The sequence below is a fragment of the Gavialis gangeticus genome, unplaced genomic scaffold (genome assembly GCF_001723915.1).
Source record: "Gavialis gangeticus isolate Ggan-Ray unplaced genomic scaffold, GavGan_comp1, whole genome shotgun sequence".
In the NCBI taxonomy this organism is placed as follows: Eukaryota; Metazoa; Chordata; order Crocodylia; family Gavialidae; genus Gavialis; species Gavialis gangeticus.
The window spans coordinates 56951019-56976108 of NW_017729029.1; the positions used below are offsets into that span (position 1 = coordinate 56951019).

Sequence of the window (25090 nt, forward strand, 5' to 3'; positions counted from 1 at the left end):
TTTTTTTTTTTTTTTTTTTTTTTTTTTTTTAAGGAGGTGAAGCCCCGCTGCTCCTTGCAAATTGAACTTTTGGTTTTCCCATCTAACTTGCAGATTTCTTCTGAGTTTTAAAATTGTAAGGCCATTATTGCCTAGGATAACAGATCTGCAAACTCCATCCTTTCTGTCTTGTGGGACTCCAGGAAAGCATTGGGAGGCACTACATTCTAGCCAGAGATCTCTTTAGGTGGGGATCTACTAAGGGATCTATTACTGTAGGTACCTGAAGATCTGAAAGAAGCTTAGATAGGATAACGTGGAGGAAGAGATGGTTCCATACTGCTCTTCTGGTGGTGCTTGCAAAAAGGCAAGAGGTAGCTTTCCTTTTGCATGATAATGAACTCTGGGCCGCATCGTAAATAATGATTCCTAGATCCCATCATTGGAGCTCTGACTATAAAGCACATTTAGGGATAAGATTCTGGAAGGTGCATTAAGTTACAAGCTCGATGCCAGCCCAGACTTTCATCAATCACCGCTGCTCTGTTTTTAACCCACTGTCCTTGCCATGAAGACTGAGCAAGAACGGCCCTGTTTGGTAAGATAGGGATCTTACAGAAGATGCTGTAGGTTCTCTCATTTCCCACCGTAATTGTTTTAAAGTAAATACTGATTTCAGAAACCCTAACTCAATTTTAATATGTTTTCAATGTCTTTCTTCTCTGCCTAAGGCAATTTGTTATGTAGAGTACACATTATTAATCTACTTAACTAGAAGGTAACATTGCTAGCAGTTTAAATACTCATGCCCATATTTGCAATGTTTCATTGTGACAGGACATGATAGAATAACATAAATGATTAATCTGAGAACAGAGAAAAATTCCACTACCTATGTTTTAAAGTAGTACTTGATTTTTTTTTTTTTGGTCTTAATTTTTTCCTTTTAGTATTTGTAATAGAGCCTTCCGGCCTTTAGTAGCTTTTTTAGAATATCTTATATGACACAACTTGTTGTTATCTGTCATTTTGAGATCTGGTACCTCATGATAGGCATGTAAAGTATGTTCAAAGGCTCCTGTAAGTGTTTTTCATGGTATATATTTATTCAGTCCCTGAGGCACTCGACAGAGGGCACTTGGTATAGCTTTAGTGAAGGACCATAACATTACAATTTGCGATGGTCAAACTTCTTTGCATTCAGAAGCCTGGTTCTTCCTGGTTCACATCAGCACACAACAGTTCAAAGTTTATCTGAACTTCCAGATCCTTTGGGTCAGATTCTTCTCTTCCTCTTGCCAGTCTAACTATTGAATCTGAGCAAGCTATACCTTATTTATGTGCATGGAAAAGGAGACCCATGCCCCCTGGATCCCCAAATCTGGCCTGTGAGTCAGATGGCTGTGCAGTTTTACCGTACACTTCAGGTTTTCACTCAACTGTAAAAAGCCCCATCAATGGCCTTTCCCACAGTATTTTAGCTTTTCCTTCCAGTTGTTTCCGGAACTAGGAAAGTTAGTGGCATTTCAAAAATCCAATATATGAAGTAACTTAAACTTTTTCAAACTCTATGAAAATGTATAGTTTGAGTTCAGTTAGAAATCTGTGCAAAGGCTCAGGTTGGTTCTTATTTCACCTAAGTCAGTTTTCCCATCCCTAATTGCAGTCTTACCATCTTCTTTTGTGCCGCTTTCTGTTTTTCTTACAATCTTTGTCATGATGCTGAGTGCACTGAATGGGAGCAGGGATGTGCAGCATGTAAAGCATTAAAATCCAAGTTAAATCACTCCTGAGGTGATTATAAAGAGAAAAAAAGCAGAAAAGTGGCTCCTTTTGTATCAAAGGCATGGTGAAGAGAACAGGAAATGGGACAGAATTAGCACATTTTCATTCATTTGAGAAATGAGAATCCTCTTGTTCTCTTCCAAGGCGGTAACATATGGCCAAACTCTAGTCAATGCTGTGTTCAACATGATGCTGCCAATTTACTTTATAGTAATTTTAGCAGCAATATTAAATCTTGGCAATGATAGTGGAATTAAATAATATTACTGAAATGGGCAAAAATTCAATTTGGCACCACAAAATATATGTTAAAATATGATGTTCAAGGAGATAAGAAAACAAGAGTCAAACAGTGTTTTGGAAACAGGTACAGTGAAATCTCCCTCTGCCTTTCTGTGCACTCTTTCCCATTGTTACAGTGTAGACAGGCGGGATGAGACGTGGGCAATTATCAGTCTTTACATTTCAAAGTGTATCACCAAGTAATTTGTTTAATGATTTTCAATTATGCAAACAAATCTCTCTGTGAAAATTGTTGTGGGCCCGAATCAGATCTCACCTGCCTATACTGATGGGGACGTACCCTTTTATTGTCATCTACGTTCCTGTTAGGTGAGCAGAGACTACTGCCATTCTCATTGAGCACCCTACATCAGCTACGCACGTGGTAAGCCAGACCCTGCCCATCCGCTCCACTCCATTAGGTCTTCTCCGTACAGAGCACAGCAAACTTAGGCCACATCTACAATACAGTCACTTCAGGTGGTGTAGACATGCTCAAACTTCACACTAATTTGATTGTTTCTAGCAGTGTAACTGCAGGTGAATGGAGATCAGCACAGGCCGTGTGGTACTCACCTGAGAAACTAAAAAATAAAAATACTTGCTTCTCCATGGAGCTCCATGCTGCTGCAGGGCTCAGCTGGAAGCAAGATGCTTATACTACATGGCTGTCACCAGACTGACGCAGGGTGGTATCCTGTACATTGGTGAATCCTCTAAAGTCTAGTAGGATGGATTCATAGAGTCATAGGAAGTTAGGGTGGGAAGGGACCTCAGGTCATCATGGCCAACCCCTTGCTCAAAGCAGGACCAACCCTAACTAGATCATCCTGACCAGAGCTTTGTCTAGCCAGGTTTTGAAAACCTCCAAGGATGGAGCTTCCACCACCTCTCTGGGTAACCTGGTCCAGTGCTTTACTACCCTCTTAGTGAGAAAATTCTTCCTAATATCTAACCTAAACTTCTCTCGGTGCAACTTGAGACCGTTGCTCTTTGTTCTGTCATCTGCCACTGCTGAGAAGAGTCCAGCAGTCTAGCAACAGGATCAGGCTTGCCAGGAGCACTCACCCTGTAAGGGGGCATGGCTAGTATGCTGCAATGTGCCACAGCTGCTAGGAGAACTGGTCTGGTGCAGTCAGATATAACTTCCAGCATCCCAGGCTAGTCTTTATTGCCTTGGGAGGTCCACTGTGGAACTGAGGGTCCTAATGTGGCACCATTGTCTCCCTCCAGCTGCAAAATGGGACCACAGAGTACTGGTGTGATGGCTGCACAACAAAAATTGGCCCAGGTAATACTGTTGACTTCACTGACACTAACCTGAATTACTCCAGGGATGTAGGTTGTAGTCATGTTGGTCTCAGGACATAGGCAGACAAGGTTCTTTGGGTGCATCTGATATCTTTTATTAGACCAACTTAAATAATTGGAAAAAAAAATTTTTTTTAGCAAACCCAAAAGCTTGCTAATTTTTTTCCCCCCAACTATTTAAGTTGGTCTAATAAAAGATATCAGGTTCACCCAAAGAACCTTTTCTGCCTGAATTACTTTGGCATTTTCACCATCAGACTCAGACTGCAGCCAGCCAACATGAGGAGGAAAACTTCGGCATGGAAAAATATGCTGGCCATAATGGCAGTTACAGATGTGAAGAATCCTATTACAGGGTCAAATTCTGGGCTCAGCTTCAGGCAGGAGGCTCTTACTCACTCAACAGCCATAGGGCTGAATGCTGCTCTCCTTACCCCAGTATAATTTGGGGAGGAGGGTGAACGACAGCATCTGAAGCAACCACAACAACTGAAGGCAGAGCTTCCCCAGATGCACGCTAGGGTACAGGAGAGAATTCAAATGAGGTGAATGGCACTTACTCTTGATTCATCCTGATGCAAGAGCAGAAATTGGCTCTGCCTCCACTGAGAAAATGCCCTTCTTGAAGCTGACAATATAATGTTTTCAGAATTTCTGAAAAATTGATTATTTTTACCCATAAAACTCTTTGTTGTACATAAACAAGGTCTAAAGGAAAAAAAAATGGAGTTGTAATACACTGTAGTTTTCAAAGCAGGCTATTGCCAGTTCAATGAACGCTTCCAGAGTCGGCACGGCAGACAAGGTACAAAGGGCACAGATACACATTCACACGTGGGTTAGCTTTTCAATCCCTTTTTTCATTTCAATAGAAATAATAAATCACCTTATCCAGGAGAAAGAAGCAGCTTGACACAAAACATACGGTGCAGGGCTATTTTTATAGCACACCTAAGACATATAGGGATTCATTTATTTACTCAGCTATTTAAAAGTGGCTACTCTTACTCATTCTCTGGACAGCTAAATGCTAGGTTGCTAAGTTACTGTTATTTGACATCATCTCCTCCCCAATGTGTTCCCACATTTGACAGGTTCACATGATTTACTAGGCCAGTCAGCTCGTTATTCACTTGTCCAATGACGTCTGTATAATCATTTTAAATTCACATCATGTCCTCCCCAGCAAACCCCCAGATTCCACATGAAAATATTTAAACTGCTTGTCAGCTACTAAGTGCATCTGTAACCACAGTGGACAGCGTACCTGTATTTTTCAAATTACAATTATTATAATTAGGTTTAGCATCGTTCTTCAACATTGGTTTGTATTTTAGAAGAGAAAACAATTACTGAGGGGCAAAATAATGGGCTATATCTGTTACAGGCTAATTTTGCTTGGTGAACAGCTCACCTCAGCTATGGATGATACATATTAAATCCATTAGTGCTTTCAATTGGCATGAGAAAGGTAATACTACACATAATTTACCCAGTCAAGGGCATTTTCACCTGCTGATCAATTTACATATTCTCCAATGTCATTAGATGGGAGCTAGTCATCAGAAGAATAAAAGACAGTATAAATTATAGACTTTGCTCATTTAACTCCAGTCATTTTTATACTAATTACAATCTAAATTATATTTCAGATTTGTTTTGCTCCTAGACTAGAAAGCTTTTAATTAATATTGCAGCTGTCCACATAATATCTGAAGTACATCTAGTTACTTGACACAGTGCAACAATGGATTAGACATCTAAGAGAGTTCTTTCCCTCTATGAGGGAGGCATTTAAAAGCCAACTTAATTCAAAAAAGACCAGTTCAGCAACACGGAAAAGATTGTTTTAAGCACACTGGGCTAGATCCTGACTTCATTTGGTCTTCTCCAATTTACACCAGTTGAAGATCTGGCCCTCAATTTCCATTTAAGCAATTAACAGTCAGCCTGCCTGGTATTCCTCATGGCATTTCCTTGGAATTAAGCATCCTTCTTTTCCTGTTTTAAGCCCTGGTGTAATGTTGTTCTGTGCTGTGACCTGTTTCATTCCAGAAGTGGCTGCATTTCTTCATGGGTGGAGTAATTCTTACAGCGAGTACAGATTTAAATCGACTCCAGTCCCTGCAGAGCCTGTGAGCTTTTCTAGGGCAGACCTAAAGCAGAGTAAAGGAGACTCTTGCAGTACTCTGCAGGAGTATAACAGCCACGCATGCACACCTCCAAGAGATGCTCAGGAGCTAACCGGGAATCAGGACGGTATTTGCCCCACTACACATCGATGTTAGTGGGACTGCGGTCAGCCTTAGGCAGGTGTGCATGGGGAAGCTGCCGTCTAAGTCACTGTGTGCCAATTATGCAAGTACTGGAAATGTCTAGTGGCATCAGATATGCCAAAGGTAATAGGATGAGACACTGAAGTCAAGGGTGTTACTACAGATTTACACACATGTAAATGAAAGAAGCCACTGGCTTCCCGTCATGATACTGGGGACTGATTCGAAAAGTATATTGGGTAAACTTGGAAAGTCAAAGTGCTGGAAGCCAAAGCTCGGCGGACCCGATTCTCCTCTCGGCGACTGCAGTGTAAATCAGGAGCACCTCCCCTATTGTAAATCTAAGCTCTTTTTAGATGGGAACTGTTTTGTTACATGCTCAGGCCGAGCACAATGTAACAGCAAAACCAATAATAAATAGGAACAACAGTAAATCACAGAGGCTTAAGTGACACTAGCAGTAAATCCCAAATGCTGATTTAAAATGTCAATGCTTATTTTTTCTCCCTCCGTTTGTGTCACGATATTTTAATGAATTCATTTTTCAACCGCTGTGCCTAGTAAGAGGCAGGTTAATTTAAATCCAGGTTAATAAAATGAGAATAAAGTAGGGAAAACATTTTGTTTGTTTGAATTTCATTTGATTTGTTCTTTTGCAGCTATCAGGTTGGCTATAAAGAGTAAGCAACGTTTTGGAACAGAGGATATCCTATTTAATACTATCTCCCTCTACTTACCGTGCTGGGAACCTGAAAAAATGCAAATATACTGTATTACTTTTACAATGTGGCTTTAGTTTTAGGACAGACTTTTTTTTTTTTAACAACCTTCTCAGCCACAGTGGTTAAAAAAGCAAAATCAACAGGAGACTGGTCTACCATTAACCTTTAGTTATGGTATCATGAGCAGCTCTCCAGCCACTTACACATGATGACATAAGTGGCTAAGTGTTTCAGGAAGTCTGAAACACCGTGAAATTTTGTGTCTCAGAAATTGTCTCTCAGACTCAGAATTCAAAATGGACTAAGGATCTTTTCCCTCATTGCCTGGAAAGTTTTGTCCACAAACTCAATTAAGCACCATTTTCATGTTTTAAGCATCTATTAAGAATCCCCAAACTCTTAAGTTTACAAAAGCATTAATTACGTTCAGTTGAAGAAAGCACTCTGTAAAATCAGATGTCATAGTGTGTTTATACACATGCTCCGGGGTGGTGGGCTCCTAGAGCTGCTCTAATTAAAGTGCCTGGAGCGTTTCATGTATCAGCGTTCCCGTGCTTAAAAATGGCGATGGGGGTGCTTTAACTAAAGCTCATCAAATGAGCTATAGCTAAAGTGCCCTGCCACCATTTTTAAGCATGGGGACGCTATCCACGAGACACTGGAGTCTGCTGGAGCGCAGTAATTACCACACTCCAGCAAACTCGATTAACTGAGTCTGCTCTGATGTGCTGTAATTACAGTGCGTCAGATCAGCCTTCCTGCTCATGTATAGGCACCAATGGATTTTAGCTTACTGCTCTGTTGCATGCAAAATTGTGTGTTAAACAAAACCCAAGAGTTATTGTGACTTTCTTAGGGGCAAAACTGAGTTATGTTGCTTAGTTTCCTTATTAAAAAAAATAAATACTGGAGGAAAAAAAAATGCTCTCCAGAGACGATGAGAAAACAGGCAGGAAATGGGCATGTTACTGGCAGCCTGTGAGCGAGCATCCTTACAGTTAGCCAATGCACTTCAGCAGCATTCAAGTCCCACTCCTCTCCAAGCACAAATGGCCAGTTTGCTAAGCAGTCGTAGCAATGGTGCCGTTCTGGCTTTACACCTGTGTATCCGAAGCAGGGTATGGACAAATATTTGAGGCCAAATCCAGTTGTCTGTTCCCTGCAGGCAACTCCTTTTGTGTGAGCTACAGCCAGGCAGCCGAGAGCGAAATATGGCCAATTTGCTTCAGAGCTATTTGTACGCTCCTGCAATTGGTCAAATTGCATGCTATTATACCACTATCTACCTTGGGTACTTCCATAGCACGCACTGCACCTCCACATTGCATTTGCTGTAAAAATCAGAGCACCTCCCAATAATGCACTTGTCTTTACAACATCTCAGAGAGGGAGGAAAGTATTGATACTCCCATTTTATAAAATGAGGAACTGAGTCACAGAGAGGCATCTAAGTGCCTAAATGGGAGTGACGGGGCCTAAATGCTTTTGAGGATCTGGGCCTAACGATTAAGTGGCAGAGCAAGGAATTGCCTCCAGGTCTCCCTAGATGCTACAGAGTTTTCTTCTCACCCGCAGTAGTTATCCAGAGCTTCCTTGGAAACAGGAGCCCTTTGGACTGCGTCTGAGGGAAAGACGTGCGGATTGTGGACCGCCGCTGGAGCGAAGGATGACGTTTTAGAGATCTTTAGTAAAAATCCGTTCTTTTCCCTTATTTGTCTAGCCTGCAAAATTTAACATGCTGCATGAGGTTAATACAATGGCAAGATTGTATGCATACTGCATGAGGCTAATCCAGTGGCTAATAAAATAGCTTTTATTTACCCCCTCCCTTCCTCAGTTTCCCTTGAGTTTATTTTATATAATAAATAAAGGCCAGATTACAGTCATTGGGATTACTCAGATACCTAAAACTATGCATGCACCGAAGCACCTTACTAAACTGACCCTGAAATCTTTGTGCTTGAAGCACAAGCTGGGACGACTTTGGTCAGTTCACCTCTTCAACACCCAGCTACTTGCCCTTAAGCAACAAGAGCTACTATTCCTTAGGGCAGTGCCTGAAGTTTCCTCGGTCTTAATAGTGTAGGGCCGGCTTCTGCAACTTGTTCATGCAGAGTAGCCCCACTGATCGGTATCGACCAACTCAAGAAGTAAGAGCAGACTTATATTCCACATGACATTGCTACTCAAGAGCCTATACCTTTGATTCAGAGCCCATTAAAGTCGGTGGAAAGGATCAGGCTCCCTTGATTAGACTAGTGCCTTCACTTTTATGTGATGTGATTATACAGTGCAGTTTGTGCATTAAAACTGTCACCTGGATGATTGATCCCTGGAAAGAAGTTACATCACACTTCTTTCAAATGCTGTTTACCGAAAATAACTGCTTTCCCACCAGAAAATAATTCCTTCCTCCTATGCTAACAAACATAATTGAAGTACATAAACAAAACAGATGGGGAAATACATTTAAAAAGAACACAAAGTATTTTTCATAATTTGCCAGCATTGAGTTTTTTTCTGTCCATCACTCTTCTTCACGTAATATGCCCTTTGGAACTACATTTTATTTCCTTCCTTGTATTTATTACTCGATTGTGTATGCATATGTGTGCCCACACATACAAGTTTGTTATCACAGGACTGCACACAAATGCTCATCTCCTGCACTGATTTATTTACAGAGGCCCATTGAAGAATGACATTAACTCCATCCAAAGATACCACGTTCACAGAAAAAGGCCAGTCCTACGTGAATACTTTTATTGGCATCGCTGGGACTGTAAAGGGGAAAAGACAAGGTTTTTTTGAGTAAATGTGATATTGATATCTTTTATTAGACCAACTAAAGAGTTGGAAAAATTGTTCTTTGCAAGCTTTCAGGTACAAACACCCTTCTCTAGGCAGAAGGGTGTTTGTTCCTGAAAGCTTGCAAAGAACAGTTTTCCCAACTATTTTTTCGGTTTAATAAAAGATATCACGTTTGCCCAAAAAACCTTGCCTGCCTATGTCCTTAGACCAACACGACTACAACCAACACCCCCGACACATGGAGGAAAAGGCTATACTGTTGGCTATTCTACGTCCCTCTGCTTGTTATAGTGTTATTTGCTACCCCATTGCTAGCGGTTCCTTCAGGCATGCATTAGTTTGCACAAAGATGGAAAAGTGGACAAACATTTCTGATACTCCTTTACTCACTGAGACTTAAAGGAGCAATTCAGGTGTCAATTGCTTTGAGGTTTTATCTCCACAGTACTAAGATACACAGCTGGGTCCCTGACCTCCCAACAGAGGGTCATCAACTGGGGAATTAACAGACCGAACGTTGGAGGGGCTACAATCTTGAGTTCTTGAAGCATCGGAGGCAGACAGTCGAGAGCTGGGAGGTGCAGACAGACGTCCCGGTTGCTGAACGTTGGGTTATTTGTATAAATAAGTCGTTCTGAGCGTTAGGTAAGATAGACATGCATGTAGAATGTGTAAGACCTTTTTCTTGTTATGTCATTTCTCTGCTGTTAAGGTCAAACTATAATTTGATTTGAAAAGGCTGTTTTAAGTCAGTGTATCCAAGGACTGATCACGATGGCCAAAGGAATGTCTTAAAGGGCTCAAACACAGGAAATCCTACTGAGCCATCACAGCTACCACATGGGATGAATCAGTAGGCAGGAGGAGCTTCAGGTGGGAGAACTGCAGGATCCCACTCCAGAATAGGAGAAGGAAAAAGGCCTCAAGCGGCAACACTTGTATGGGGAGCAGAGGCACAGGTAGTCAGGCCTAATGATAAGGAAGAACATGGAGCAGTGCTAGAACTGAGGGTTTGCAGGGCTGGCCCTATCGTAAGTATTATTTTGGGCCTAATAAACTTTGCAGCGTCTCTCGAATTGGTAGCAACCACTATATTCTTACTTAGCTACAATATTATGAATGCCATATAGTTTATCCAGATGAGATAATAGCACTATAATTATGAAAGGACACAGAACAAATGAGTAAACTCACCCGTAATATTTCTTCCACACAGCTGGAGTCATTGGGAAGGCCAACCTAGATTTAAAAAAAAACCAAGAAGCAGCATTTAGTCAGGCAGACAATGTAACGTTTGGTGATTATTAGTAACTACGAACGAAACAGATCTGTTAAACCACACCTCACAGGCCATTTTACATTTTAATTTCAAATAGGCTGCATCCACTGATGATTATTAACAGAATTTCCCCGATTAACAGAATAAATCATTAGGAAGACCCATTTCTTCAAGATTATTTTTCTACTCTTTATGTTACAAATGGTACTTTGAAAAGATGATGGGACACTGATGTCTTCACAGATCAGATCTGGCATTGAGGTTGTTGGGTAAATGTTTGAAATGATGAAGATGCCACCATTTTCCACCATCCAGTTCTGTGAGAACACAAAGAATGCTTTAACTTACAGCATGCTGCCGTTTAGGGCAGAAGTGATAACAGTTTACTGTAAACTGTTATCATCAAGCATCTTATCCTACAGTTTAATACGCTAACAGCCCAGACAACTCTTAAAGCTTAAACATGTATTGTAGTAAAACACTGGTTAGATTATAAGAGAGGTTGCCGATTCTGTCGTCTCACTTCATTGGCCTGTTACAGGTTAAGTATCCTCTAAAGCCTGAAAAGCACATAGGCATCTATCTTGAGAGGTTTGAGAGATCTTCCATCTCTCTCAAAAAGATACAATACATCTACACACAGACCGGGTGCCCTTAAATCTATCCACTTAACAACACAGTTCTTTAAATATTACTCGTGCGTAATACGGCTAGCATGCAAACACACCACTCCTCGCTCTAAGCATAAGAAATAACACAAATACCTCAAATACCAGAAATTAATTGTACCACCTACACCTCTCAGGATCTTAGGAGTAATTACTCTGTGCTCTGTGTGTACACGCACATGTGCCCAATCTAGTTGTCCAATCTAGCTCTTGTATTCGGAGACAACAGGAATTTTACCACTTCTTCTGAAACACTAATCCATGTTTTGTTGAACTCCGGACACTTTTAGTAGGCTAAAATTTGCAAATGTTATTTTCGCCTACATACAGCTGCTTATCCTATCATTAATAATTCATGGACTTCCTTGTGTTCTTTACCTATTTGTATATTGGTATATTTTGACGATGTTACTCCTCCCGTTACTTCTCGTGTTTGTTGTACGTTGAACTCTTTCCTAATAAGTCATTCCCTCATCACGCGGCCGCTCTGTTCTGAACAGTTCCTCCAGTTTTTCGATATCTTGGTCAAGAAACACCCAAATGTGAACGGGATACATTCAGCTCTCAGTAACCCTGGTAGGAGTCCAGAGTAATTCTGCTTGCTTAATTTACTCCAGGATCTTGTCTGCATCTGTCCGGTTCTTAATTGACTTCAATTTCAATCCTGTTTCCCCCCCTTTTTTTTTTACATCATAATCTTAAAATTCCAGGACTTCCCACCGTTACACACCTCTCCTCTCCTCCTACTCCTCTTCCTTTCACTTGAACTAGGTTTTTATTTTCTTGCTCTCTTCTACAATCTGAGCTGATCTTTATTCTGTTTCTTTTTCCACGTACCATAAATGGCCTCTGAACTCCGGTACACAAAAGCCCTCTCTCCATTTAAACCCACCTGCCCAGCCCCAATTATGATTTGCATTGCACGGCACTGCGAGGTCTGAGCCGTGCCCCTCTACGGCTAGCCTTCAGGGGCGTGCGGTACTTCTCCGTGGTTTGACACAACCCTCCTAACACATAGCAATGTGTAAGCTGCCAATGCTTTGGCAATAATAATAAATGTGCAATGTTAGTTTAATAAAACCCACTAGATATTGTGTGATCTCAACCAGGGTCTGCGGGCAACACTTGCTAATAACTTTAAATGACCATGCATCCATTTAATTGTGTTAATGGCAAAGGAGGTTTTAATGACCTGACAGGACTTTTGTTCCCTTTGGCACTGCTTTGTTTTGAATTGTTGGTATTAAGGTAATACAAGATGTCAAAGTGCTGTGATTGTCATACAGAGAGACCCAAGCAGGAGCTGGCACAGAGTAGAAAACATTTAGATTAATGCAAAACATTAAAAGAATAATTATTACAACATGGATATCACAGAGAAGATCAATGTAAGCGTCTTTCAGTACATTACTATTAATGGATTTCTAAAGACAAGAGACCATTTTTCTAAATTCATACTGCTGCTCCACGTGCTAAGCGACTAGAAAAGCACAAATCTACCAGGAGCTTAGTCTGTCCTGAGCAAAAAAAGATCTTTCAACGTGTGAATCAGAAATTGCAAGGTAATTGTCCATAAACACTTGCACTCATCTAACAAGTGCGCCTAGCCCACCACGGCATGTTGCAGGATCCAAGCGAAGATTCATCAGGGTGGAGTGAAATACAGCAAGCGCCGTACTCAGAGCCTCCACCACCATCAGTGCGCTAACAAATTAGTGTTCGAAGCTGCATTAATAAACTGCCACATTCATCCAGGAGTTTAATCAAGACTGGATGTCCCATACGAAAAACTACTGCACTCCCAATCTAATAAAAATCAAATGGTTTGGGCTCTGCCAAGTGATTTTTTTTTCTTTCTTCCATAATCTTTAAAAAAAAAAAAAAGAAACGGCAAGCCTTTGGGCTCCGATTTGTAGACACTTTCCGAGCCATGCCAACTCTGTGAACAACATGCCCTGACTTAGCAGGACAGAGATCCCAGGAACTGTGTTTCAGTAAAGCCCGACTGTTCGCAGTTCCTACCCTGAGCTCGTTTCTCAGTCTGAAGTGTATTCATGAACTTCTGATTGAAGAACAGTTAATATTACATAAGCTGCAGACATAAGTCCTGAGGTAATGTAACTTCAATCAAAACAAAAAGATTTCACAACAGTTACATGGTACACTGAACTTCATTTTCCAATTTCATTTTAATCTGGCAAACCTCCTTTGCGTCAAAAGACTTTGTGTTTACTTTAAAAGATTGCTTCCAGCCAAAAAAAAAAAAAAAGAAGAAAGAAAGGTCAGATGGCCAAAATATTCCACTTTAAACAAACTAATACATAAGGGTCTCTCCACATTTCAGTCTCACAAGTGGAAGACAGCACCTAGACGATGTGGCCCCAAAGGGTTTAATGTTCACCTTGGATGGCAGAAGGTTAAACGGTGGGGGAACAGGATGCGAAGAGGGGAGGGAACCAGGAATCAAGGGGAAGGAGACTTAACGTTACGGGGATCAAATGACAGTGGGTGAACTGTTACAATCTCTGATGAGTAATGCTCGTCTAACCTGCCATTTATTCACTCATCAGTTCCTTGGCTCCACTCGACTTCAGAACAATTTATAACCTGCATGAGCTCAGACTGTGTTTGCGCTACATGGAAAAACCTCTGTAACGTGCCCGCTCCCAATCAACGACGTCAAATCACTGTTTATCGACGTGGGATTCTGGCAACTTTTTGGAATAAGACCAGCAACAACCTGAACCCCATTGCTGGGAGACCAGAAAGCACAGAGTCCTGCAAATTCACATGCAAGTTTGGTGACCACCATCACGCAGTGGATAATCTTTCTGCTGGGACTGAAGTATAGCACTGCCTTTTCATCAGGATCAGCTGCTCATAAACAATTCTCCTGTCTTTTGAATAACATCTAGCATTCAAAAACTAAATGGCTACAGTACCCCACTCTAGACACGTGTGCTTGAATACCTGCTGTACGTCAGCAGCTCCACTTCGGACACTTTATCTTTTATCAAGGAACCTATTCGGACTCCAGAGAGACGTAACTCATGTTGCTGTTTACTCTTTTGGGCACAAATTGATTTCTCACTTGCTGGCATGAGAAGATCTTTGCCTGGCCCTTGATTGATCAATTCTAGCATGCGCCGCAGGATGAGAAGAGGAAAAGTCTAACAAATCGGTAGTGACACGGGGACTGTAAAGGAAAAGCCGAAGTCGAAGAATGCCTTCAGTTCCTGCAACACCTCTTACAAATGGAGGGCACTTCTATGCCGATAAATATTGTGCTGGAAAGTGGGTCAGTCAGTACTAAGAACAGCACAGTTCCCAGACATGGTGGAGAGAAGAGGGTTTCATCTGGTAAGGAGGGGAATCCAACGCTAAGCGCACATCCAACCATATCCTTCCAAGGTGCCAGTATGATGGATTGGTTAACAAACAGCTTTCAGCCAAAAACACGCATCTGGTTATGTAGCAAGAAAATTACATAGCGATGAAGACAGATTGGCAGAAGTAGGGGTCATTACTGATAAATAGTACATTTCTTATGTCATGCCCTCCAGGCACAGTAGCATTTTGTTGTTTCTCTTTGTACTTTATCCAGTTTTACTGTATCTTTACTAAACTCAGAGGACCAGACACAGTATTCCAGCTGCAACGAAATGAAGACTATGTTCCTGTACAGAACTGAAAACATGCATAATATAATATAAAACATAACGCAACATAAATCTTGATTTCCTTCGTTCCATAATAGTACTGCATGGCAAGTTCACAGTTGCTTTCTCTCTACAGCTATCCCTAAGCCTCTTTCAGACTTATTTCTTTGGTAAAGGTAGTCTGTCCTTCAATTAGTGTCTGTATATATTTCTTCTCCTGACATGGATTGCTTTACATTTATGAATGGTGAATTTAATACTACTGCACAGAGGCCACTGTACTAATCATCCCAGGCTGCTTTACAATTTAGTCCTTCCATATATTTCCTTATGTCATTAACATTTTGGTCCGGAAAGGATCATTCCTGTTAAAGATGCCTGAAATAGATGCTAGGCTAAACTGAAGAGCTGGGCCTTTCCTGGCTTTCCCTTATTCTGTTTAGTGCAAACAGGTACAAATCGGTACAGCAAAAGAGCAAAAACTGAATAATGATGGTTAAAAGTTGTTTCCTTTTTGTATATCTGATCTCCGTGAGGTCAGCACCAATGTGTAACAGAACTGTGCATTTGGGGTCTGCGGCAACTGAATGGAGCCAACTATGGTGGTATTCTACTAAATCCACATAAAGCTGACCCTCTTGGTATTTAAATAAGTGTTTATATTTTTCAGGGTTATTAATTCCCCAAGGAGTCATCTGTGGGTCCCAAATAAAACAAGTATGTTGGTTTCTTATTGTGCCTCTGCCACCCAGGAACCTAAATACCATGAAAGACTAGGCTGCACATTATTTCACCCCTTAAAACTCCTTGAAGTATATTAAAAAGTCAGTGAAAAATCTACATTAAAAGAAACATTAAAAAGAAAATGCAATTAAAGTCATGCCTGAAATCTGAACATAGACAGCAGCCTTTCTGCTATCCCTTGAAATACAAGTTATTCCATGGAAAAGTTATGCCAAATATCCAAGATCACTAAAATCTGAGCAATGCCAATTATTGAACCAAGTTCTATTGTTACTTAAGTTGGTGCAAACTTGACTGAGGTCAATGGGTTGTGTCAGTGTAACTCAGAGAAGCATCTGGCCTCTACTCTCGCTTCATATGAATTAGGGAGCAAAGCAATTTTATGACCTGATTCAAGGTCATAAAAGTGTTAGAAAGATGCCCACTAACTTCAGCGGTCTCTTCACTAGAAATTCAAGCTACCAGCCTTTTAATTTTTCACACAGAAGCAATGACATACTCATCTCCAATCACTGTCTCTATCAACTAAGCAGAATAACAAGAGAGAACAGAATCAGAAGGAATTACAATTTATCGATGGAAACTGAATGGCGTAGTTTTGGAAGATCATTTCTACAATCAGATCTGATTATCAGACGGACCATCACACTGCTCAGAGGCAAACAAAGGCGCATTTGTCATCTTGTGGTTTTGTTCTGGCCAAAAACTTCTGCTTCCTGGAACACAAGTTGTTTTTGCTTGCAAACAGAAAACTACTGCAGAAGTTAGCTCTGGTGAGCAGTATATCATGCAAGCTCCTTCACAGGATAACAGTAATACTGATAATCAATTCTATATTTATATGCACTCATTTAACCCATTCTCCTGTATTTTCACTTTGCCTTTGAAGATAAAAAGCTGTTACCAACTGATAATAAAAGGTATATCGACCTAAGATGATTTCTGCACTTGTACTTTTTAAATGATAAGGCCAGACCAACAGACTCTGTGACCCCCCAGCAGTGCAAAACACACAGTGTGCCAAATGTAAAGATTCAGGGTCTGTGTCTCCCCTTATAGTGCTGTACAACAAATATAACAGTGCGGAAGTTGGGACTTCAGTAAATGAACTTTTACATGAATGTAAAGTGCCGTAAGTGAGAGGTGAACGTGGCCATCAAAGTCCATGTAGGTCTGGGACAAATTTGACCTTTTCTGAGGCCTTACTTCTAGCAAAGTAAAATGGCTCAATCTGATGCGACTTGGATTCTGATCTCATTTCCATCCTCTTTGTACTCGTGTGAATCCACTGACTTCAACTAACTTAACTCCTGATACAGACCAATACGAGTGAAATCAAAAGCAGGGCTCATGCGTGTAAAGTTCCAGTGGAAAACCCAGGAATATTATGGATCAGATGGCGCTCTTTATGACAGTGGGGAAACCTCTACTGATGTTGCTGAAGCTGCATCAGTGCAACTTAAACACTATTTGACCGAATGTATTCGGAGTTGTGAATTTTTTTTTTAATTTGTATCATTTCATTTTATTTTTTTCAACACAAAACATCTTTTGTGTTGATATATCTTAAATATAGCCACATGAATACAGGGCAAGGTTTAGCCTGTTTGTTTGCTGTTGAGCAGGTATGAATATCCTCATTAAAAGAACACTTCCTGGGTTTTTTTATAGCAGTTTGCAAAGACGCAGCTGCAGGGACAATGCAGGGACCCAAATTAATTGCTTGAAGGTTGCAGCAAATTAGTCATTTTCGTATGTCTCTTCACCATAGTCGTGACTTGCAAATTACATTTTCCAACTGCCTTCTTATAATAGAAAGCCACAAGTCAAAGGGCAAAAAACATGGGCCTGCATGCTCGGAAACAAAACAATCTTTTGGAAACATCTACAGTTTAACTATTAATGGCTAGGTGCCCATGTTGACACACATATCTTGCAAATATTTTAATAGCTGACAATACAAGAAAAAAATTGCTGATAAAAAGAAAGACCAATACAAGGGATGTGAAAACAATGGAACTGTTTGCATATTTATGAGGAATTAATCCTAATTCCACCCATCTAGAGAGCGTGGTGGTGCCCTTATTAAATACTAAAACATATGATTATCTCAACTGCCACTGGATGACACTATTACCCCACGTATGTGGAGGTGAAATAGCACATTTTGGACAGTATATAACTTATAACAAAGGAAATCTGAATTTGAACGGGACCTTTACCGCTCCCCTATTACTTACATTTCCTATTAAAATGCTTTGGTTTATTAATGCCAGGGCCATTGCTAAATGTATTCAATGCAGAAGCCACATACTTTTATTAAGCTTTTGAAATCTCTCAGATCTTTGTGCACTTATGGTACGTGAGGTTTAACTGCTCACTAAAATAAAAAGATATCTAAGAATAACTCACTTCCATTAGATTTATAAATCACATTAATTAATTCTACATCTCCACTGGTGTAGAGACCAAACTCTAATGCGAGATCTAATTAAAGAAAAGGGGGGGGGGAACCACTGGAATTGAAACACAGAAGTAACTGTTTAGCCTCAAATTAATGAGGCGCTATGCTAAGCAAGAATGTCCATAAATCCCTAATGAGGATTTTAAACACATTAAAACTTCCTAATACAAAGTGTTTGCCTTCCTTTTATCCAATAACAAATAAGCCAATAATTTTCTGCCTCTAAATGACACTATTAACTGTCATGGCATGTTTTATTTGACAAACCCTCCATTCAAATACAGTAAAACCAATTAATTTGCCTGCTGTGAAATGCTTTTCTTGATAGCTTTTATGTGATTTCTCTTCTCAAAGAAATGTAAATAGGAGGTCAATGTAGGTGCCTGATTTTGCTTAAAAATATGCTACAATAGCTATAGATTTTCTAGTCAGTTTGCATTTCAAATGAATTGAAAGATAACCTCCATTTTCAGGTCATCAATCACATAATGGTCTTGTGATAAGTAAACAGTTACAGCGTAATAGTTTTATTACACGAAAATAGTCACATATTTGAGATGTGATAGTTGCAAAATTACCACTTTGTTCAGTTATAAATAATGGTTCTCAATCACAGCATTTAGCCTCTCTGACTTTGTTATCAGCCTTGCTACCACATCATCTTCCCACCCAGCTTCATTCAAAAAAAAAATCCAAAAAAATGAAAAATAAAATCCCCAGATCTTTGCATGGAAGAAAGTGTTTCTTAAAACGGGAGTTGAATTCCATCGCTTTTAGCTGAAAATATGACAACACGCTACCTATTTTGTGTTGGCAGAAAAATCAATAGAACAAATAAAAGATATTTCTGTGGTTTTAAGGGCCCCAGGGGCCATTCCTATCCAGTTACGAGAGAAAGACAAGACCCTGCTACGTCTGCCCCATAATTAAGGCCCAGCTGAATCTTTCTGCTCTCCCAAGGCCAGGTCACTCTGGAGGCTCAGCCTGCTGCTTGGGCTCTTTCTCAGTTGATGCCACAATGTGAATGATACCGCATTGTAAATGGAAGGCAAAAGAGGATAATGCATGGCATACCATGCTTTATGAGGCCTAACTGCATGCCAATTAATCTTTACAATATATGTACAGTTCCATCAGGCCTTGCATTGCATCACAGTCACGTGGAGCCTGGGGTTTATTTACCCTTAAAAAAAAAAAAAAAGACATTTTGAAAGGAAAAGGGAATAAATAAAACAAAGACGCATCCTGGTGCTGGACCTGGCATAAATGGCCACTTATTTAAAAGGCTGCAAGAGAGCATCGACTAAAACAAGGTAATTTATGCACCTGACCATAACAGCTGATTTTCAAACTTGTACTTTTTTGCACGTGCAAAGAAAATCTGCAAGCGGACACCGGAGGGAATCACCAAGGCCTCCTGGCACAGACAAGGCATGTTCATGTGAAGTGAGACTGGGGCAAAAGAAAGGCAGCAAAAGGGCTCTGCAGCTCTGTTAACCAGCTTTCCAGTCTCCCGGATGTGTTCGATCACACGGTATATAAACAGAGATCACCAGTTATGCCAACCCTAACGTCTGCTAGCACAATCTGGCTTTCTGGGGGGAAGTCTCAGGGAGAAATATTTATACGAACGTCTGCATATACGTACACATATTCAAAGAAGCAGGAACATTATAGAAATATCTGTCTTCTTTAAACTGAACCCTAAAGAACAGTCAAGATGTCCACCTGAAGCCGTTGGGACAAGTGATCCTTTCCCTGTTCTACACGATTTAACAAAAAGATACACTCATCTTAAACTTTCACCTAGTGAAAATTCAGAAGTAAAATAGATTTTAAAATATACAACTGTGGGTGACAACTGTGTTTGAGTACACGAGTGTATTTTTGTGGTGAACTTCAGACTTTCTGGGCCAGAATCCGTTTTCCATCGTACCTGGGTCAATCAGCATTAACTCTATTGGCATCAATCGAGTTTACGAAAGTAGGAAACCGCTGAAAGCTCCACAAGGATCGACACAATGCAAACTGCATTTGGCTCATTTTTTATTCCAGCTCCGTAAGCAAAGTTTGAGCTGAGCTGAAGAATGCGACAGTCTGAGCTTAATTTGGTTGATTGCATCTAAATAAAAATGTATTTATAAAAGCCGGTGTGACCTGATTCGGCAACGATATCCAGCAACAAACCACTTCAACATCTACCTCCTAATCGAGAATCTGGATTGGGCTAAAACCACCTGACATTGTCGCACTTGTGACCTTTTCAGCTGCCAAAGCAGACAGATTTTTATTCTGCAAGATGCAAGCCAAAGCCTCACAGGTGCAGTGCCAGAGCATTACTCCATTTTAATAGACAGTCATTGAAATGATAATTCAAAGTTCAACTTACTTTACCATTTTCTGCTGAAATACTTTTGGCAGCCCAGGGCAGAAAGTCGAAATCTGGTTTCCAATGGAGACCATTTCCAATGGTTTCTAAATGTTGGCAGGGAAAATTCCTTATTGTCAAAGAGATCAGCAGATGCCGACTTCCATTAATTTACTTTCGGTGACTGCTGCTCACTTCAGGAAGCCTTTCTTTACCTAAGGATGTTGACCTGCTGCTGGACCCCATCAAAAACAGACAAGAAGAGACACTGATATATTAGGAGACGGGGGACACTTCAGGGAAATTCCCTACAGCCGCCTTGGCAGATTCCACTGCCTCCATTTATTCTGACTGATGCCATAAGCAGAAAAACAAGATTTGTAGAGAAGACGTATAGCTGGAATCCGTAAAAGCTCCAAACTCAAGATAAATAAACCTACCCATATGCATTACACTATGAAGAGTCATTCATGACTCTAACGGATCAGTTGAAAGCCTGTTTTCTTCACAAACGGACTGTCATAAAAGCAAAGGGGACTTCTGCATCTGAAATAACATCACCATCAGAGTGAGACAATTCCCAGTAAATCCTTTGTTCCTTTCTTTTTTTGCATTGCCCAGAGGTCTTCGGGCAGGACGTCCCCTATAAACAACAATTTATTATTACGGCACTAATCTCTAAACTATCTAAGCAAGCATTTACGTGCACTTCTACGACATGTTTCATTAAATCCTAACTGTCTTCTTTCTTCATTTTACTGGTGAGCCTGAAAAACAACGCTCGGCATCTTATCCGGATGCTACAAGGCCTTTCTTTCTAAATGGCATCTAGCACCTATTATACAATGATATGCTATTCTATCAACATTTTCAAGATTACAGTTTTATCTCCTCTATAAATTATACTCCATCCCTATCTGTGCGCAGTTTCTTAAATCCCTAATGCCAGAATATTAGCCCCTTAATTCAAGGCGCTGAGAATAACACCGCAATGATGTATGAGCAATGGAAAGAAAATGGTAATATGAAAACAGGGACAATAAGAGGTAAATATTCAGCATGACACGTGGGGATTTAGCCATGCGATTCCCATTAATGTTAATGGGAGCTGAACAGTTACGCTGCCAAGCACCGCAACTGAAGGTTTACCCCAAAGACTGTATTATGTGGGCGAGCGCTGTGTTTCATTGAGAAGAAGTGATCTTGTTTCTCAGTTCACTGTTAAGGCAAGTAGACAACTGGCAACTATTATGGATCACAGATCTAACCTATAAGAAATGCAGCTCAGAAAAAACAGGATAATATAATAGCAGAGGGGTGTCACAAAGATATTAATCGTCTTTCTTCACCTTTGGAAGGCATTTGCTTGGCACTATTTGTATCTCCAAGTCAGTACTTCTGTGTTCAAATCCCTGTCTGAGGCACTGCCAGCTGCATTCGTTTAAGACTGGCATGTGCACATGTGTGTGCATGTGTACATGACTGTCTACGTATGTGGCTATTCCTTCTCCCTGCATTTCTTTTCTTCTTCAACTTTATGGCCAAAAAGCATGTAACGCCCTAAAGACTGTGAGACAAGGGTCTTTAGGTAAATCCAATACATTTTATTAGCCCAAATAAAATGGCTGGAAAAATTCTTCTCTGCAAGCTTTCGGGTACAGGCACCCTTCTTCAGGCTGAGGAAGTCTGCAGTTGCTCCAACTGCAGACTTCCTGAGCCTGAAGAAGGGCGTTTGTACCACAAAGAAGAATTTTTCCAATTATTTTAGTTGGTTAATTAAAGATGCTGGATTTACCCAAAGAACCATGTCTGCCTATGTCCTTAGACCAACACGGCTACAACCCACACCGTTATAGACTGTCACTCATTTTCATTCCTGCATGGACTACAGACCTTTATCAGTCATTCCATTTGTGCCGCCCATCCCAAGTAGCGCCCACACTTCAGATACCTCTTACTGAACTATGGCTGTGGAGCTACAGATGACAATACTGTGCCCAATCCACACATCCTGCCATCAAACCGCAACTCCCAATGTTACCAGTGGCATCAATGGGACAATAAGCCCTATTATAAACATTTTACAGAGGAACTATAAAATACTATTTTCTTTAAAACATATTTTATGTCTAATAATTGGACAAATGATCATTTATTAAAATAGACGAGTAACTCTGGAGCCGTAGGAACGGGCAGAGGTGCGAGGCTCTAAGACCTGGCTCTGATGTGGCCTTACACAAATCAATTAACCTCTGAGAGCCACTGCGACCTTGCTCCACCTATAAAAAAGGACGAGCCTTACCAGGGCAGGTGGGGTCCTTAGGGTTTAATGCATGGAGGTGCTTTGAGATCTCCAGGAGGAAGGAGTTACGTGCACATGTGAAGCTGTACACAAATGGAGATTCCTGACTAGCTGTAAATGTCAATCTGCAGTAAATGGTCTGACCTTTTTTTCCTATTATTTCCTTTTTATAACTGAAATCAGGCCTGACAGACTGAGCATTTCAGGGTGAAAAAGTGCAGCTTGGGGATGAGTTTGCAGCTTTGTGAAGCAACAAGCTCCCAGAAATGTTTTGCTTTTGTTCTTAAACACTAAGGGCCTCGCAGCATCAGTTTGCTGGCTGACCTAACAAGCCAATAAGCTTATTGTCAGCATGCCTCTGTCATCCATGGGGGCTCCCTTTAAAGGACTTGCCTTTATTGAACAAGCAGCTAAATATCAAAAAACACAAGGTAGCTTATTCCAGAGCTGACACCCTTCAAGAAGCTGTTCTTTCTGGGGGAATCTCACTCTTGTACACAGTGATGAGAAGGCTTATGCAGCACTTAAATCCCATTTAAGTCCCATTTTGAAGGCTTGAGTGAGGAAAGCAAAGCCCCGGTCTTGGCTGTACGACAAACAGCCAGCCTGTAAGTGGCTGGGAACCGAAGACAAGTGGGGTTCATGATTCTGGGGTACAGACGTCAACTGGGTGCCTGGGGAGCTGCAAATCATGGAGGCGGCAGTGACTTTCAGGTGCCGCCCGGGCACGATTGCGCAGCTGTGGCAGCAGCTACTACTTTTTTCACCTTCCCCCGAGTCAGTGCCATTGGAAGCAGTGATGTGGTCCCTACAGGCTCCGGCCCCCCGAACAAGACACTGTTTACCCCTTTGTGCCAAGACTTCTAAGGTTTGAAGCATACATCATGTCTGCAGTCATAAAGTTACTGGGGACTGGCAGATGCTCCCCGTCCTGCTGCTATGGGAGGTCGAGGGACACAGGTGGTCTCTTTGAGTCTAACAAAACCAAAAGAAGGCAGATGACATTAGGCATGTATCTCCGCCCAGGTCGATGAAAAATGAATAGAGAGAGAATATAAAACCAAAAAGGGTTAATGAGGGACAGTCTTCTGTCACACCACACACTCCTACTTTCCAATTATAAGGCTGCAGCACCAAGCACCATCCTCGTAGGGATGAGGTTAGCTTTATGATGCCAAGAACCTGGAGACCACCTTCTTGCACGGGTTCTGCAACTCCTGGGTCAACCCACGCTCCCACTGATAACGCAGGACTGAAGGGTGAGGAAATGCATCACCGCATACTTCTACCGCTACTGGCACAACCAATTACTAGGCTTGTATACTAGCCTGGTTATCTGATCGCAGGCCTGGGAGTCAGTGGCTCCTGAGAAGTACTAGGTAAAAGTAGAAGGTACATTGTTTAATTGCTGGTGGGGGTGGGGAGAACTGGTCTGGAACAAACCTGTAATTTTCCTTAACTTTTCAACAAATCAAAATTTTGTGGGGAAAAATATATTTTCCCATAAATAGGAAAGTTTTGTTCTGACGAATCGGAATTGTCCTCATTAGGGTTCAAATCCTCCTCCCCCCTCTAGTTTTCAAAGAGCAAAGGGAATTTTGAAATCAAGAACCATTGCAAATGGGAAGGTTGAAATGTATCATTTTGAAAATGCTGCCCTTGGCACTTACCGTGTTTTCATAATTTCTCAGAATTGTTTAAAATGTGGTGACAAGGACAAATATTGGCAAAATGTTTCAGTGTCACCAAATAGGCATCGTTATGGCAAGTACTGCTCGGTTCTAGGAGCCCCCCCATATGTTACGTACTCGCATTTGGCTGTTTCATCAGGACGATGGAAAGGGTCAGTTTTCCTTCTACCAGCGACCCAGAGGCCTAGAGTTCATGGGGACTGCAGATTCCTTGGGAAGTGAGGGGGTCTTGTTTCCAGTGTGACTAACTTAATGTTTGCAAATTAGCCTAGAAAACTGCACAAAATGAAATGAAGAAACTCTGCAAAATGAACAAACCGCCAAATTTTGATTGGCTGGTACAAAAAAAAAATAGTCTTGTTTTAACTGGCTGAAGGGGGAAAGCTGTCATGTTTTGAATGGCTGACGGGGAGAAACTGTTGGCATAATGATGTCTTCTCAGGTGATAAAGCTCCAAGACTTAATTCCATGTGTCACTGTAAGATAACACACAGTCATATGCATATGATCTCATCAGTCCTTTAGGAAACAGGATTTTACTTGACATTTTGTCATATTAGTTGGGAGACTTTCTTAATGTGTTTGCAAAACACACAAACAAGAAAAAAAAACCAGCCAAAGCCCTAAACTAGAGACCACTTAAAGGAATATCCAATCATTTTAATCACAGTAATGGCATTATTAATTGTAGCACAAAAATAGATAGACATTAGCCAACTAGCTGGAATTCCCTATTTCAGTAATGTGTT

The 25090-nt window shown here is 40.9% G+C and overlaps 1 protein-coding gene across 3 annotated transcripts in view; it reads right to left on the reverse strand.

The window, feature by feature from the left end:
• Positions 1 to 25090, reverse strand: part of AFF2 (AF4/FMR2 family member 2) — a 635691-nt gene that overhangs the window by 176432 nt on the left and 434169 nt on the right. For all 3 annotated transcript variants that reach the window (XM_019521659.1, XM_019521658.1, XM_019521657.1), the window contains one exon: positions 10361 to 10405. In XM_019521659.1, coding sequence (XP_019377204.1) covers positions 10361 to 10405 — 45 coding nt within the window. The remainder of the gene's footprint in view (positions 1 to 10360; positions 10406 to 25090) is intronic.